The following is a 17,793-nucleotide window of genomic DNA, read 5'->3' as shown; positions in this document are numbered from 1 at the left end:
CTTTTTGCCATTTCTTTTAAGGGCCAAGATGGTCCCTTCCAAAGCAGCACGAGTGAAGACAAACCAGCCGTGCCTAATCACTGCTCCTTCCCAGCTCATCATGCTCCACCAATTTTTTAAAAAATAGGTACTCCCCAAAATTCAGAAGGCTCAAACTTCACAAACAGAACATTAAACACACGTGTAACTGCATTACAATACCTGCAGCAGGTCTTCACTAAGCACCTCCGTTTTCTCAGCCCTAGGTAAGGAAAAAAAAGAACATTGTCAGACAAATTAGCAGAAATGACTACAATGCAATCTGTTCACCTGAAGGTAAAGGAATATAGTGAGAAATGTAGGACAACCAAATCCATCTTTTTATATTTTACTTTGGCAGTAGTAAGTCAATTGGCAATCAGCACAAATGGAAGTCTGACCACCTTGCTTTCATCTTCCATCAACATCACCTTCACCAAAAACCTTCCCAAGACCTCATTTTGCTTGATTCCCAAAATCTTTTCTATCGTTTTATTATTATCATTGAAAAAAATAAAAAGTATCAAAAGTTAACAGCTTTCCCAGTAAAGGTCTACAGAAAAATACTGGAACGCTTCCAGGCAGAATATTAAAGGTTGTTATATAATTGTGCATACACTTATACACACTCAAACCTCTGGCATACAGTTCTACACTTTTTTCTATTCCCAGTTTACACACAAACTTTGAACTGTTTAATGTTGAACCAGATTTGCTTGGTGTTGATTTATTTTTATATAACACTGCATTAACAGACCTTTGCTTTAGCTATAGAATCAAGAGAAACCCAGCTCATCCCATCTCTTGCTGTATGGGACTTTGAGGTGTTCCAGTAGTTAATTTTTTCGTTCACAAAGTAGCGTGTCCTCCTGCTGTCGGTCAGTTTGTCTATGGCACTGTGCCCCTTCTCATCTTAGGAACTGTTCAATATCTCACTGCAAGTCTGACCATCTGCAGAAAGTCCATTCTATTGATGGAGATTCATCAGCTGAACACGTTATCTCTCTCTAAAGACATTTGTTCACTTGAATTTTTTCAAAGGATTTGACTTCATTTTCATGGCACATCATCTACTTGAACTGTTGGTGAACCATAAAGTGCTCAATAATTGACCAGCAGAATACAGCAATGCTCAAAATCTCAGCAAGACAAAAGCCATAAATACTTTGATATAAATGTAAACTGCAAGAACTGTAATGTTTATTTGTTTAAGAAAATACACACAAGATTGATAAACTTCCACACAACTAGAACTAGTGAGCCCAAACAGAATTACATCCTGAAAGAGGTCAGTCATTTAATTGTTGAGGTTAATGATCAGGTTAGCACTCTTGCCAAATCCCACCGGAAGCTCCAAAGAACTGGAAATGCTCCAGTAACAGCAGCACATTCTTAAACAGATTTTGTAGAGGGTGCTCCTTCAAGAACAGCTGAAGTTCAAGTGGCAAGTGGTATCCACGCCAGCTAGCTGAGCTGGCGGAAGCACACTGCACTACGTAGCATTTGTGTGAACAAGGTATGCCATGACTTCTACACAAAACCAAGAATTCTACAACAGCTGGAGAGATGTTCCAGCCTCTGATCATCTTTGTAGTTCTCCCCTGGACACGTTTCAACAACTTCACACCATCCTTATGCTGGGGGTCCCAGGCCTGAATGCAGAACTCCGATAGGACCTCATGAAGGCAGAGCAGAGGGGGACAATCCCCTGCCCATTCCACAGCCATCCCTCTGCTGATGCAATCCAGGATGCAGTTGGCTTCCCAGCTGCAAGTGCACACTGCTGACTCACTGCCCAGCTTCTCGCACACCAGGATTCTCATGTTCTTCTTGGCAGGGTTGCTTTCCATAAGTCCTTCTCCCAGTCTGCATACATATCTAGGACTGCCCTGACCCAAGTACGACACCTTCGATGCAGCTTTGTTGAACCTTCTCAGGCTCACATGGGCCCACTTTTCAAGCCTAGCAAGGTCCCTCTGGATGGCATCCCTTATAATAAACTACAGCGTGAGTGACGCAAGAGCAGCCTTCTCCCCCTTGTTCACATAAATCCAAGTCTCAGTTTCCTCCTTCTGCCTAGAAGTCTGTTTAAGAAAAAAGGCAGCTGGTTTCCACATCTACTACATCTATTTTGTAATTAATGTTTACACTGACTCCCCTCTGCACAGCTCTAGCCTTTAATTTGGCTTAGTGGAGAGGAACAAATTAGAGGAAGGTATTTCAACAGTTTATTTACCCTCTATGCTGACCCACTTTTATGTATTTACGTGGTATGAAACAGCCACCTCCAGAGAAATTCTGGCACTCCGGAAGAGAAGACACATTAACCTAACAAGCAACTTTATGACATGAAACAGCCACTTCAGATGGCACAACACAAAACAATTTCTAAAAACATTTAGAGTATCTACAACTGGATGCGTGTGCATCATCTAAATGATGAGCTGCAGTAAATCTATGCCCTATTAGGGAGTACCACTTAATTTTACATTAAAAAGCTTTCAGTTGGACCGAGTTCACCAAGCTTTTCTCCAGCCATGCTGCAAAAATCAAACTGCTATAACCACAGCATTTTGCAAATTCCCTTTTAGCTACTGGGAGTCGCAAAATGCATTTTATATAAGTTACCTTCAGAGGAAAAAAGGCTCCTATTATTAGCACATCTTTGTGTTCCTCAAATCCCTTCCTTACACTACTAAAGGTGCCATCCCTCTTTGCACACGTGGTTGCTTATCAAAGTATTTGGAAACTCCACAACTCAGTGGGCAGGGGCTGCTGCTCCCAGTCCCCAGGCCAGCTTCTGTTTAGGAAAGCCACTGATTATGTCAGGTTTGGAACCACAGAGGGAAGACCTCACCCTTCCTGCAGGCCCACATTCCACCTTTAATAATAAAGCCAAGGAAGAGCCACCAAATAACATTGTTTCTCAGTGACCACTACCACCAGGCAAAAAATGCAACCTTGTGACTGCATCCTGCCTCAGCAACAGCCCCCAGGGTTTTCAGTTAAAACATTGATTCCAAAAGCAAAACCAAACAGTTGCAGGCTGCAGCTATAACCACCATCATAGCCCACGAAGAAGGTAAGTACTGAGCTCTTCTAAAATTTTACTGAGGACAGCAAGCTGTGCTCTTAACCTGAAATACATCACACTGCAGATGCTGGTGCCATTTTTTCTATGGGAGTGGCATGGCAAGAGCACACTGCCTTAACTCACTCCAAGGGAAAAACGACCACCAAGAGGTTTGAGAGAGGACAGGTTGTAACTTTTATCCTAGGTATGTTAATTAAAATACCTCAGCTTGCTATGACATTTTACAGGTTTACTGCATGTGTTCTCAGCCCTCCTCTCCTGTGTTTTATAGCACGGTGCATTTCAGACACTCCCATCTCTCTGACAGGCCCTGGGGCACAGTGCAGTGCTGCTGGAGGGGCCAGGCACCAGGCACTGCTCACCACAGCCCCAACAGCAGTCCTCCCCCCCCCCATCACTGTGCAGGGAGGACCTCTGGCTTGTGCATCTGGAAACAGCAGATGAGAATTCCTGAGATAAGAATGCTCATCTTCCATGGTGGAAGAAAAAAAATAATCTACATTTGCAGGTATAAAATTTGCAGAATTGAAGAGGTAAAAAAAAAAAATTGAAGCTGAATCTGAACAACATTTGACATCTCACTAGCTGCACAGCAGCGCCCTGTCACTATCACAGCACCAGCACTGACCAGGAAACATCTCCTGAGTGGTCAAAGCTACAAAAACCAGTGGAAATTTACACTCTTGACAGGCAAACAAGGAAGGAGCAAGAGCAATCCTGCCATGCAGGGCCATAAACCCTGGGCATCCACAACAGAACAAGTGACTCAGTGCAGGAGTGGAAACAGAAACCCTGACTCACAGCAGCAGAGCTGGTGGAGGCGATGCCAGGGAGGGCAAGGCTGCATGGGACACTTTGCAAAGCCTCCACTGGAAATTAGGAGATACCTACCGGGAACATGAGATGAAATTCAAGCTCTCCTTCTTGCTGCTTGATTTTCCTTACAGTTTTTGTTTGTTACCCAGAGTAACCAGATTAGCACTCGCTGGCAAGTTAACGCTTTGCAGCACATCCTGCCTGCTTCCCACAGTACAATAGCAGGACTTGTTGCCAGGAAAAATGAAGGAATCAGCAGCTCCGCTCAAAAACAAGGAGTCCAGAATTAGGTGACAGTTTCCCCTCTAAAAGATTTGCTTTTTTAATACAAAGTCAGGCCTCATAGAAAATGGAGCTCAGTGTTTCGGGGCTAACAACTCAGTTCAACATTGTACCGAATTCCAGGGACAGACAGGCTTTTTAATCAGTGTTAACTATAAATATAACCCAAATTTATGGAGTCTCATTATTAGATATGTCAAGTCACTTCAAAATGGAAAGAAAAATTCCATCGGGGAAAAGAACTGAACAAGACAAAGGGCACTGGGTGGCTCCCTTCCAATAAGGACACAGGAAAACAGCCCCACCGTTGAGAATCCACTCCCAAGTGCCATTTATCAACACTTAAAGTGACTGCTTCAATCAGCACCTGAATGTGAAATAGAGTGGCAGCAGCTTGCCCAAGTTCAGCTTGAGTTTGACTTCTCAACTGGGGAGGAGGACACAGGGAGCCCCCAGTTCCAGCTCTGCCCTGATCTGCAGCAGCCACTTGCACACCTGATCCACAGAGCCTTGCTATCTGAACGGGTTTCAAGCAATGCAGGTTGTAATGCAGGTTGTAACACCAGTCTCCCATTTCCTGTGTTCTACCGACAGGCTGCATTTCCGTACGCTTCTCAGAAGCTGAGCTCCTTAACACCCGTATGTTAAAGGAAACTTCTGTGCCTGAAAAGCAAAACTTCCACAACTGCAGACTTAGTAAATGCATATATCAAATGTCACTTTTCAAAACCACTTTATAATAGCGGATTTATTTTGCTTTCTTTGGCAGCGTTCTGCTTTCTGGATGTACTATAGGTGTTTGCTTTCACCTGCGCAGCATTTTGAGGACAAGCCAGAGCCAAAACACTTGGCCATGTCCTCTCAAAACCGCAGAAACCAACTTTGTGTTACACAAACTCCAAGCTAATCCCATTGGACTCCTGTCCACAGCAAAGCCAGCAGCCAGACTGGGAGCAGGGTGACAATTTGGAATCCTCACTGCAGCTGAGCTCTTTCCAGAAGACACCAACACAGCATAAATATCAGTATTCTGCAAAGTTCTTTTTCAACCCACTTTAACATTCCTTCAGAGCTACATTCAGTTGATTACAACCTTCTTTCAATATTTACTTAGAATTTAGTGACCACCTCTAATGAACAGCCACAAGCCAGACTTCAAGTTTGTCTACTGCCCCCATCTTTCACCCAAATTAACAGTATAAACCTATGCAGAAATACTGAAAATGTTTTTACTGTAAATCTGGTGGCCACGGATGCTTTAGTGGAAGCAGAAATCACTCTGTGGTTCCTGTTTTGGAAGAGATAACCCACAAAGTGACTTCCTAGGGGAGGTCCTTGCGCAGATTCAGTTTTCATACTTCAGCTATACTCAGGTCACCAATTTTAACCCATGTGGTTACAATTTTAACCCTTGAGGAGTGCTTTAACAAACACAGCAATGTCTTCTAGGCACCAAAACACATCATCAATCACAATCTGTATATTCAGAATCCCTGTGTCTGCTAAACTACAACTTCACCCTCACTGAACAGACGACTCTTTCTGCTCCTCTGCCTTCCTTCATTTTCCTCGCTGAATTTCTCCATCAGACTTTGATCACTCAATCTAGAGGCCAGAACCCCGACCTCTTCTATAATCTCAGCCAGCCAGTTTTGAAGAACGAAGCCTTTCTGCTCAAATTAAAGACAGACCACACTTTAGGAAGATAATCATCTTGGAAACAAAGCAGACTGCCTCCACAGCAGCAGGGAAGCCCATGACAGCCTGTTTGCGTTACTGGGTCGAGATTCCTCGCTCAGTGAAATGGATTCAAGGCTCCTCTCCAGGAAAGGCAGTAAATTTAGCTATTGAGAACAGCCACAGCTCGAGCCAGATCCTATTTCAGGGCCATTCTAGGAGGCACAGCACCAGCAGAGAGGCTTGCACTACTCTCCAACCCCCTCCCTGTAAAAAAAAGTTGTTAATATTAAAAGTTGGGAATTAAACTGCATATAGTGCCATTCGAGAAAAAAAAAAAATAGTTAATTTCTATTACAATTCTAGGCAAATAATTAATTTTTAAGAGCTGTAGCTCGTAGAGACAAACGTAGTTGAGTTTTCTAGATGATAGAATTCCAATTGTGGTCTGAATACAGAACAAGATTTAAAGCAATTTTGTCCTGATGGAGAAAGTCATAATTCAGTGAGCAGTCTTTGACAAGCCCAATAGTTTTTAAACATCTGGTTGCAAATAAAACTTTACAATTAAGTGCTTCCAGTTGTTACTGTCCCTGTGAATTGAGTATTTACTGCAACTCCACTATTTTATACCATTACAAAGCTTTAACTCAAGTTCTTTCTGTATTCCTACTTCCAAAAAAGCAAACAGAAAGAACTCCAATGCACATTAGGCCATAACAGCAATGTGGTTTCTCTTTCTAAAGTGCATTTGATTTGCATTTTGTTCTGAAGACACTGTCATATAAATACTTTCTCAAGGTGCTGTGGTGAGGGATTAAAATTCTAAGGTCTTAAATCCAGCCAGGATGAAATCAAGCAGCGGTCATGTGTTTGTTCCCAAGTAAAGTCTCCTGTGTCAAGTTGTCAAAATAAGCAGCAAAAAGAAAAGTTATGATATAGAAGAATAATTTTCTGACCTGGTCAAAACCCAGCATATTTTCTATGCCTTTCTTTTTCCCCTCTAAGTATTACGATACAAATTTGTCATGCCAAGTACACTCAAATACTTAACAGTACTGCAGAATTTCCCATTAATATGGGACATTAATAACGTTATTAATATGAGTTAAAATTGCATAAGACACCCTCATTAAAAATATTTATTAAAATACTATATATTTAACTGCACAATATTTACATTTAAAAGGGTTTTTTCCCCACCTGTGTAAAACCAAGCAAGCAATCTTTTCTCCCACACAATACTTTTTTATATGGGAAATAGTTGGGCAATAAGCAGACTAACTAATCACAGAATCATTAAGGTTGGGAAAGATCTCTGAGATCATCAAGTCCAATTTGATGATAATACAGTCATTGTACACTGACATGGACATTGCTGCTGCCAGGACAAGCATTCCCACCATGGTCCAGTAGTGCCCACAGCACCCCCAGGAACTCGGCCCAGTTAAAACCCCACCTAAGAGGCATCACAGCAGCAGCCTGCAGCCTCATCTCTCACAGACAGCTCAGTAGAGCTGCTCACTCTGCCCTTACAGCAGTCTGGGCTTGTGCCAGCTGCTATCATGAGGAAATTAGACTGAGATAAGGGCAATGGTTGGACTGCTGCCTCAGGTGCTTCCCTTCAGAGTTCCTCCTTCCTGGGTACTTCCTAAAGCAGCCCCAGCTCATGTCCTGGTCCTCCATCCACCCACCCAGCCACTCCTCCATCCCAAGCCAGCAGCCCCACACTGATGGGTCAGGGCCAAATCCCACACAGCACATCCTCTGCTGCTGCTCCCCACAGGCAAAGGGCAGGGGAGTGGCACCTGCTCAGGCTGGGCAGGCAGAAGTGAAGTTTTTCTCCTGAGCAAGGAGCTGCTTAAACTCAGCTTAACTGCTATGGAAGCGCAGCCTGGGTTCAGCTCTGCCTCTAGAGTGAGGTGCAGTCAGTGGGCACCACCAGGAGCAGTGCCCTCAGGCTGCTGTTCTACCCATCCAGAACCACCACAGGGGAAAGATCCAGCTGAAAAATGACCTGCCTGGGAGAAAAGATGTTTCTCAGCCAGACCAACCTCATCATTGTGGTCACAGCTGCAAGCACAGAGCTGGGAACAAACAGACAGGAGCACAAGGGCACTGCTGCTGAGCCACCACTGCATCTCAACAAACACAGAGCACAGCTGGTGGGTAGCATTTCAGTTGGTAACAGAACAGCTCCGTGATTTCCTATACGTGAGTTTGGCAACTTTTCATTTCAGACAAGGACATCTCCCTTGCCAGATGATCTGCAGACTGGAGAACCCCTTCAGAAGTAAAGGGAAAAAGCGAGTTTGATGTCTTCAGCCGGCATTCCTTTGCATTCAAACTGCTACAGAATAAGTGAATTGCCCACACGCTCGAAACATTTCAAAATTTGGTTATTTTATTTATTTAACCAGAAATTCTGCATTGTCAATCATTAGAAGGGATAAGAAGCAGCACTACCTTCTACAAATACGAAATGCTTCCAGCACAGACAGCCTCATCCTTGTATTGCATATTTATCCTACTGTAACAAAATGCAATGAACCGTTAAAAAAGTCTGCCTTTTCTTCTGCATATTTGGTTGTTGGGACCTTGGCAGGGCGTTCCAGCTACATATTACATTGCATAAGTGTCAAAAAAATTGAATCCAAAATGAACACTTCAAAGGTAACACTGTTCTTAATTTAACACCCTGTCCAGACAGGTCTATTTTAAGTGCAGGGATTCGCAGAGCTGGCAAGTGAAAGCCTCTGAAAAGGAACCCAACTGAATCAACAAAAAAGGCAAAACAAGGAAATAAAGAAAATGCAGAAGAGTGAAGCAGGAATAGAAAGTAACAATGCAAAAAGGAATTGGAAGCTTTGAAACAACAGTAAAAAAAGTCTAGGGGAATTCTGCAACCTGAAACACTATGCCAGACCAACAGGACAGTCACAAAAGAGAGACTGCTCCACACTCACCATCTTCCAGTGAAACCTTTGCACTGATTTTCTGATTAACAATTAACAGCTGAACCCTTTATTGTGTTTCACCAAGCAGCAAACCAGCCTCTAACTGAGCCGAGGCTCTGAAGATTAGCCTGTAATCAAGACTGCTCATCCAATTACAGGGTTTTACAACACTGGATGTCCAAGTGTTTGCACGTTGCCCAGATGCAGTACATACAGGGCCATACTAATGCAGATAACACAGATGTGCGCCATTTCACCCCACCATGTGCTGCACATCATGGCTTCTGCTGTTCTGTCATGAAACTGAAAGGTAACCATCACAAGGTTTCTGAGAAGGAAACATGAGCCTAAGAGCCCAGTAGAGATTTATTAACACTTAACACACACATTCAGACCTCCAGTTACAAAACCAGGATTACTTTATCCTTGTGCTCCGTTCCTACAAAAAAAAAAAAACCATCAAGAGTTCAGAACACTTAATCTGCATCCAAAATCAGCTTACAGAAGACAAATCAGCTCAATGTTCAACTGAAACAACTCTGCAACAGCTTAGCTTGCGCGTTTCTTTCCCCTGCAGAAATGAAGGGATGGCAGAACACTAGTATGTTCATATGGAAAATAACTTCTAATCAGTTGGATTAGCATTTCCTATGGACTGCTTGATAACTGATTCATTCCACAAAGCTGGCATCTGAGTAAGTTGCTGTGCTTTTCCAATCTATGTAACAGCTACAGCTTTCAAAGGCACATGGACAGCAACTTTCCACTAAAAAAAGATGGCCAACCTCTTAACTCTCCTGTCACTAGCTAAATTGACATGTTTTTCTGTATCCTTAACCCTGTCACCAAGAACGTACAAGCCACAAGTGGCATGCTCCAACAGCACCAACAGTTTTAATCTTCTCTTTAAACCTCAGTTGTAGAAGTTACCAGCTTTCCTTGCAACAATTTTCACTCCAGAAGTGTCACTGGAATCTTGAGAAATACACAATATGGCCAAAGAGCATCTTTACACAAATACCTTTATCAAATGATTTCTGGTGCAGGACAACCCATAAGACAGAAGGGAAAAATCTCCTCCTGCACTGATTCTTCTCACTTAGAACTGACTCAGATATTCTGCACACTCTGCCCAGCAGACCCCTCAGCTCCTTGATTCACTCTGCTGCAGTCACTGCAGGATGTTCCTGTCATTTTGCAATGCAATTAACCACACAAGAAAACAATCTATGTCAAGGAAAATAGGCTCCTCCTCACTTAAGAGAAGAACTTGTGACCTCACCCAGCTGGCTTGTAGTTATGAACACCAGCTTCCTGTTCAGACAGCAGGACTGTCCAAGCACAAGATGCACTACTATTCTAACATGCTTTTATCAGCAATGGAATAATGATTACAAGCCCAAATATCTACATTTATTTGGTTCCTTTTAAAATACTTTAGTTAAGTCAACAAAGCAACATTGCAGATTAAAAGGATACTTGAAAGTTCCCAATTTTTTCTTGTCTAGACACCCAGAGCTGCTGTAAGCACAACAATGTTGCTGAGGATCAAGTTCAGCCTTGGTTTCAAGACTGGTACATGCAGCAATCAAGCAGCCTTGAAAAATGAGGTAATCAAGCGCATTAATCTGGTAAAATCACTCAGTATGTCATCGCTGACTGCTGTGAAGCTATTTGGTTCTGAGTTGCAGGACATCAACCACAACTTACCCAATTTAGCCTGTACTGTTCAACCCCCATGGGTTTAGACCAGCTCTGTGCTGTGGCAAACAGGGACAGCTAATTCATTTGGAATGGAAGGAAGCAGAGCAGGCTGGAGGTTCTCCTGAAGATACTACTTTTAACAAGCCATGTAATCTTTTTCTGGAAAGTACACACAGTGCTAGGAAATATCTAACACACCAAGATATTTTTTACTTGATCATATCCTAAAGAGACCTTATGTGTTTGGCTTTACATAATTAGCTAACACAATGATCTCTGATCTGAAGAACAGTTCTGTTACAGATCCATTAGTATTAATGAACCTAAAAATACTATGCAAGTATTTAAGAAATGCATTTGCTTTCATAAATCCCAAGTGTATCACATTACAAGTGTATCATGTGGAAGCAGCTTGTTAGATCCCTTCTAGCTAATTTAGCAACTTAAATCATCACTATTTTAGGATTTCAGCTCTGGGCATAACCTGATCTAAAAATTATTTGCTCTAAGAGCCACCACCAGACCAAGTTAGAACTAGGGAATCACAGCACTGTCCACAAAGGGAACAAATCTGAGATGTTTGTATAAAGATGTGCCACAGTCACCAGCCCAGAGACAGCCTGGCTCCAGATGCACCACTGTGCTCAAGCAGACTCCATGAACTTGTACCTTCATTATTCTGTTATGCCAGATACCAAAACCTTCTCCTCAGGCACACTTGACATCAGCACAAGCCCTTCCTCTGGCTCCCTCCAGCACTTCACAGGCACATGGATACCCCAGGTTGTTTACACACCATAGCAGAAATGTGGCATGTCAGACTTGGCAAAATCATCACTGTCCTCCAAAGCCTGTGAATCAATGAGAGAAATAGCTGCACTGGAAAGCTTACACTTGATTCATCACTTTAAGGCAACATAAAACCATGCTCTCCCCAGGCAACTGTTCTGTCTGGCCTTGTCATGCATCCCTGCCCTGGGGGCACTCAGGCAGCACATCACAGTCGGAGGTGATTTGGCTCCAGCTGAGCCCATGGGACCTGGCTGCCTTTTGTCGTTAATATTTTATCAGCCCTCTGATCTGTTTCAGCAAGCAGCAGCATGATGATCACAGCTACATGAGATGAGAGCATGCAGCTGGAGGCACACAAAATTGCTACTAAGAATTATTAAATCCCTGGGTTTGGAGTCCTGTCATTTCTTTTGCTGCAACAAAAAAATCTCAAGTATTTACCCACCAGCCAACAGGCAAGCCTGCCCCTGCATTATGCAATGCTTTTTTCTTCTAACAGGCTCCAGACAGTTCTCTGCTAGAAGGCACAAAACTTGAAGATATCTTCAAGTCAACAAAATTCAACTAGAATGATGCAGTGGTGAGGAATGAAAGATATTTTCTGCTTCCACGAAGGGGAAACAAAGTAACTTAAAGATACATCTGCCCTGGAAACACTCACTTCAAGCTGTATAAGTGTATTTGTAACTTCCATTGATAAGTAGAACAAGAAGCAGAGCCAAACTGGAAACTTGGTAGCTGCAAGTTTTCCTATAATTGGAAGTTTACACAATTTACAAAAAAGCAGACTGATGAGCTGCGCAATGTGCTACCTTGTGTCAGTGTTCCCTGAGGAGTGCAGGAAATAGATAAACATGCAGATACCAAGAAACTTTTGTTGATACAGCGTAGGATGAGCAGGCTGAAGGGCTGCCTGTGAGCCAGTTGCACGCTTCCTTCTCAGATTGAGAAATTCTACAATACAGCATTTCCAAGTTTTGCATTTTGGGGCTGACGTAGCAATGGATGCAGAGCTACACTGCACTGCTGCAGCCCATGCAATGCAGAGCTGCCTCCTGGACTCCCCAGACATGTGGATTTTTAGATAATGCATTCCTTCTGCTATTGGTGCTTTGACACTTACATGCCAATCAGTCCTGGACAGTTACACAAATTATGAAAGTCTGCACACGTTTGGGAAAATAGACCTTTCCTAATCCAATCTATTCAGACTCTTTAAACCTATTATTAAATTAAGTCATCTTCTAGAAAAGTCTAAGTCCATTTTCTGATTCCAAAGACCTCAAACTTCATTTGGAGATAAACAGGAAATGTTTAGCATGACTACTATAAACACTGAACCCAAGGATTTTCTTTTTCTTTTTGTGAGTACTCAATCACTAACCTACAGCAATGCCACAAAGTCAATTCTCCCCCTGAACACAGACACATTTCAATGTCATTTACTAGTTTCTCAAATATGCTTACCAGTGGAAAGCATTTAATTATCTTTGTTTATCATACTAATTGAAAGAGCAAGAAGAACATCAAAATAGCGTTTCTTCACCATGTGTAAGTTAATTTTTTTTTTTTTTTTTAATAGCACTGTAGGGTTAATGTGTTTTAGAATTACTGGAGATGATAGAACTTACTCAACCATCGAGTGCTCAAAAAACAGCTGGTCTGCAAAGAATGACCAACAGATGAGCAGGATATAAAAGCTTCCATAAGGAATAATTCACAGAACTCTGAAAAAAAGTTAAGACCAGACACAGTGGACAACACTAACTTGGTCCATCTAGCTTTCCCACAAAGTATCACTAGAGCACACACGAAGTCTGAGCCGCTCCTTACTGCCCACAATCACTCAGAATGTCACTTGAACATAACTTGCTTTAGTGCTGTGTGACAATAACACCAATCCCAGCCCACTGCTTACAGACTGCCGAGTGGCTTGAACAACTCCTATATATAGTCCAGCACTGCACCTTTCAAGTACAGAGTGAGCTATTAAAAGGTAAGTGCAAATGCTCCTGGCTAGTCACAGTAATGGCATGTGAACAGGGCCTGGAAAAACCTCCCTGTGTACAAGACATTGTATTCAAACAGTGGACAACCAGAGAAGAAGCCACAGTCAGTTTGTCTCTTGGTTTGTGGCCTCTTTCAGACTGTAATTAGGCAGAACTGCAGGTCCTGGTTTAAGCAGCACAACAGCCTGACAGGAGCATCCCTGCTAGTAAAGGTGAGCATACCCACCCAGCAGCCTAAAGAAGCCATCAGAGATCAAGATCTAAACTTCCCAGACCATCTGTCTACAATAATTTTTAATCTGTACAGTATGCTGTCAGTTGTATCTAGAAGATGAAAAAATTAATGACAACACTAATGGCTATGTCCCCAAAGGCAGAGAAACCAAACTTGTGCAGAATTCTTAGATGGCTTATCAAGTGTCATTAATTACCAGCCTGTTTTTCCGTAACTAAACAGCAGGACACAAACACCTCTGAGGACTCATTTCTCATAAATTACTTGACTAAGTAGCTCAAACGCTTTTTTGTGCATCATAAAAGCCTTTAATGACAACATTTCTGAGCACTTATTTTTGTTAGAGAAGTAGAATACTTCCTGAGTTTCAAATCAAAATGTCTCCTTTTGTCATTTTTACTTTATGCATTAACTAGAGCTTTCTCATTAGAAGTGCTTGCTTGAACAGCTGCACCATTTGCAGATAATCTGTCAAATAAAAGAAATAAAGTGCTCAATGGCAGATTGAATTCTTCTCTTGTTTAAGGCATGCAACAACATCCTCAAGATAATTGTGTTGTATTTAATACTGCATCTACTAATTATCTTGGAATCCCACTCCACTCAGATAATCCCCTCTTCAATTAGTTTCTTACGTACATTTCATAATGCTATAGAATTCTACCCATGCAGACTCATAGGCTTCCCATAAATACCATTCCTCTGCTCTAGTGAAACACTGGACAGTCTCTTCTTCCTCCTTATTCCTCACACTGAAGCATTACCTCTCTGATACCTACTCAGGTACTTGTGGTACAGCCGGGTGCCTTCAGAAGCCAGTCATAAAAAAGGCTGCACCACTCATACATATGACAAGCTGAATGGAACAAGCCATTGCTATTCTAGAGTTAAACATCCCTCCATTAAGGTGAATGAAATCACATAGTAAAGACATCACTGATGCACAGCTGAAGTTTGCTGAACTCCCTGTAACATGACTGCTCTCCTTATCCACAATTTTAGGGACAAAAGCTCAGAATGAGTGAGAAGAGCAGAATACACCCCTTTCTGATACAACATCACAAAACCCCAAGTCAAAGGTTGCTCTGCAATAGCAGAAGATGGCACAGAAGGGCAGACATCACAAACAAGGCAAGTAGTAGCAAGTGTTCTGCACAAGGCCCTGCACTGCCACAGGTGAACCAGCAAGAGGACATGACCAGCTGGCCCTGCCAGTGAGTTACAGCAGCACCAAGCTTGCTTACAAAAAACCCAGCACACCTGAAGGCAGTTTGCTTAAATTCAACCATACCTAAGCAAAAACCACAGACAGAAAGCAATGCATTTCTGTTTTTAGAGTTACAAAATGGAAGTGATTCACCTCCTGCTTCTGGCACCCAGTGCCACAAATACTTTTATCTCTGCTAATATTATAAGTCATCATCATTCAGCAACGTTTTGCAGGCTCACCTCCCACAAGTCCTTCAGTGCTTATCAAACACACACAGTGCAGCACTGCCATAGATCAGAAAGCACAGCACTGCAAATGAAACCAATTACAAGCCTGTCACTGCTAAGAGCTTTTAGTTTAGGAAATGAAATAAGACGCTGATGACTTTCGAATTCTTGGCTAGTACATGTAATGCAAGGAAGCTTGCATGTTAAATATTCACCACTGGATTTTAATAGCACAACGCCACTTGAAACAAAATGGTTTTCAGTGTAACTATTATTAAAGCTGTAAGTTAATATTTTTCTTTGCGTACTGCTTGCTGTAATTATGCTCAATTTCTTGATTCAGTGTCGCAGGGCTGAGACATTTCCTTCTTCCTCCATTGGGAAAAACCACAGCAGTCGCCTGTGAACAACACTTCTACAAATCAAAGCCTTCACTCAATGTGTACTTTGACAGGCCTTGAAAGCAGCTCCTGTACTGCGTGTATTCAAGTGAACACCTAACGCAAATGATTCATTTCTCCAACACTGTATCTTGAAAGTTAGATATGAGTACTGCAATAAGCCAAAAATGTAAAGAAAGATAGGTTTAGATGAGAAGTAGTATTTGGCTGTGCACATGGAGGAAGAGACAGCATTCTGGGAAGCATGCCAGCCTTCACTAAGCTTCCAGTTTTATAGCTCCCATATGAACAGGTGATCACACTGACAAAACCCCAACACCAACCCCTCCAGTTCTGTTTCTTTCCCTCCCATCCCCAAAACACGCCCATAAACAAAACCTCCTGGGTTTCACTGGAATTAAGGCAGATTTGCAGAGATGAAAGTTATTTCAGCTACATAAGCATTTTCCTTTAACTTGGAAAGACAAATATTCAGGTCAGCAACAAATGAGTAAGAAGTCCCTTGAATTAATAAGATTATGGCAAACAACCTCTAAAACGAACAATCTGGTCAATTCAAAGCATATGCAAACATAAGACCATAATTTACATGTAAAAGAGGCAAAAAACACTTTATGATCATCCTCACTTTTCAGAGTCTTCTCACTTCTATTTAATTAAAAATTTGTATATTTTTGGGAAAACAATCCATACCATTAGCTGAACACTCTTAAGACATTTGATTAAAAAACACATTATAAGCAAAGACAGACACAGTAAGAATGTGCTTGGATTTAATGCAATGGGAAAAAGAGAAACAGAGTTTAAACTGATTTCAAACTGACTCCTAATGTTAAGTTTATAACAACAAATGAGTCAGGGTCAGTAGAAATAGCTTTTAATGAAAAGCAACTATAGGTGCCCCTTTGTGTTACAATGACAGCAGGACACCTCGCTGCTGGAACCGAATAACACTCAGCAGCAGCTGGCACAGACCCGAGCAGTGATTCCACAGCCACGCCCTGAGCACCAGCAAAGAAACAACAGACAGCCACAGCCGCACCACGGGTGTCAGCTGCCTTCAATGCAGGGTCCTGATGGAGGGAGAGCTTCTGCTCCCAACCCATATGAGGCAATACATTGCTCTCAGAGTTAATTCTTATTTCCCCCCCACCACACTACAAAGTGGACTGAGACATTCATCCTGCTCAGTGCAACACAGATTACAGGAATCCCATTTGGAGCTGTAGCCCAACATGCACAAACAGGAACCCAACAGTCACTCCAATAGTTTAAAAAAAAAAAAAGCTAATTCATGCAGAAATTGCTATGTGAAGTGGGAATGAAAGAACACAAAAGACTGGTTTAGAAGTTACGTTCTCTTTAATATCAAAACAAATGCCTATTAAAGTCTGCTGCTTCACCATTATTAGCTGACACACTTGACTTTATATATAAAGCAGGACCTAAAGAAAATAGATGCAGCTTTAAATGTGTTACTGCAACAGAGCCCACAAAAGTATAAACACGGATCATTTGAAAGCATAAGCTTTCAGATTAAGCTCTCATTAAAAGCTGAGAACGGTCTCTGAGGTTAAGACGCACCGCTTCAGTACATTCCCATAGAAGCAGGCTGCAGGCCTTCCAGGCCCAGCCAGCCCGATCTCATAGGCAGCGTCTCACACAAGTTTATTTTGGTCGCAGAACGCGCGCCCTGCAGTCCTCTCAAGGGTGAAAAAGCGACGGAGCTGAAAAAAGCTCAACCAAAGGCGGCAACAAAGGAAACGAAAGTCACGAACGAACGAACGCAGACGAGGCGCCCGGCACAGCTCCGGGCCCGCACCTGCCGAGAGCCAGCCCAATTCGCAGCGAAGCTCCGCGCAGCGAGGCCCGCTAATTATTACTTTAACCAGCGATAACACCTGGCCCCGCACCCTCTCTCGGCTTCCCTCAGAGTCAACCACAGCCTCCCTCCCCAAAAGGCCGCTGGAGGACGCCGCAAGCCCGCTCCCCACAAGCACGCCCGGACCCGGCCGCCCACCTGCCGACGGTCTGGTTGGCCAGCTGCTTCATGCGGTTGAATTGCTTCTTCATGGCGGCGGCCGCGCCCCGGCCTCCCGCCGGGCTCCCGCTGCCTGCGCTGCGCTGCCTCCTCCCTGCTCGCGGCCCCGCCGCTCGACCCCGCCCACCGGAACGCGACGCCACTTCCGGCCCCGCCCGGAAACCCGGATGGCCAAGCAGCGAAAGTTCTACTCCCGGCGTGCTTTGCGGTACGACGCCGCTTCCTGGGCGGGGCCTCGCAGATCTCGCTCTTCCATTGGCTGTTGTGGGAATGGGCGAAGCCGTGAGCCAATCGTGACGGCGCACCGCCGAGCTCCGGCGCACCGCCTCG

General features: G+C 43.2%; 1 protein-coding gene across 9 annotated transcripts in view; it reads right to left on the bottom strand.

Moving 5' to 3' along the window:
* Window positions 1-17,610, bottom strand: part of ARHGAP17 (Rho GTPase activating protein 17) — a 39,349-nt gene extending 21,739 nt beyond the window's left edge. For all 9 annotated transcript variants that reach the window (XM_031606789.2, XM_031606788.2, XM_031606792.2 and 6 more), the window contains exons 1-2: window positions 17,443-17,610; window positions 202-241 (exon numbers count right to left, since the gene is read on the bottom strand). In XM_031606789.2, coding sequence (XP_031462649.2) covers window positions 202-241; window positions 17,443-17,495 — 93 coding nt within the window. In that variant the 5' untranslated portion in view covers window positions 17,496-17,610. The remainder of the gene's footprint in view (window positions 1-201; window positions 242-17,442) is intronic.
* Between the last annotated feature and the right edge of the window lie 183 nt (window positions 17,611-17,793).

Source organism: Phasianus colchicus, chromosome 16 (genome assembly GCF_987193195.1).
Source record: "Phasianus colchicus chromosome 16, bPhaCol1.hap1.1, whole genome shotgun sequence".
In the NCBI taxonomy this organism is placed as follows: domain Eukaryota; kingdom Metazoa; phylum Chordata; class Aves; order Galliformes; family Phasianidae; genus Phasianus; species Phasianus colchicus.
Note: the sequence above shows the minus strand (reverse complement) of the source record. Positions and strands in the feature narration are given on the sequence as shown.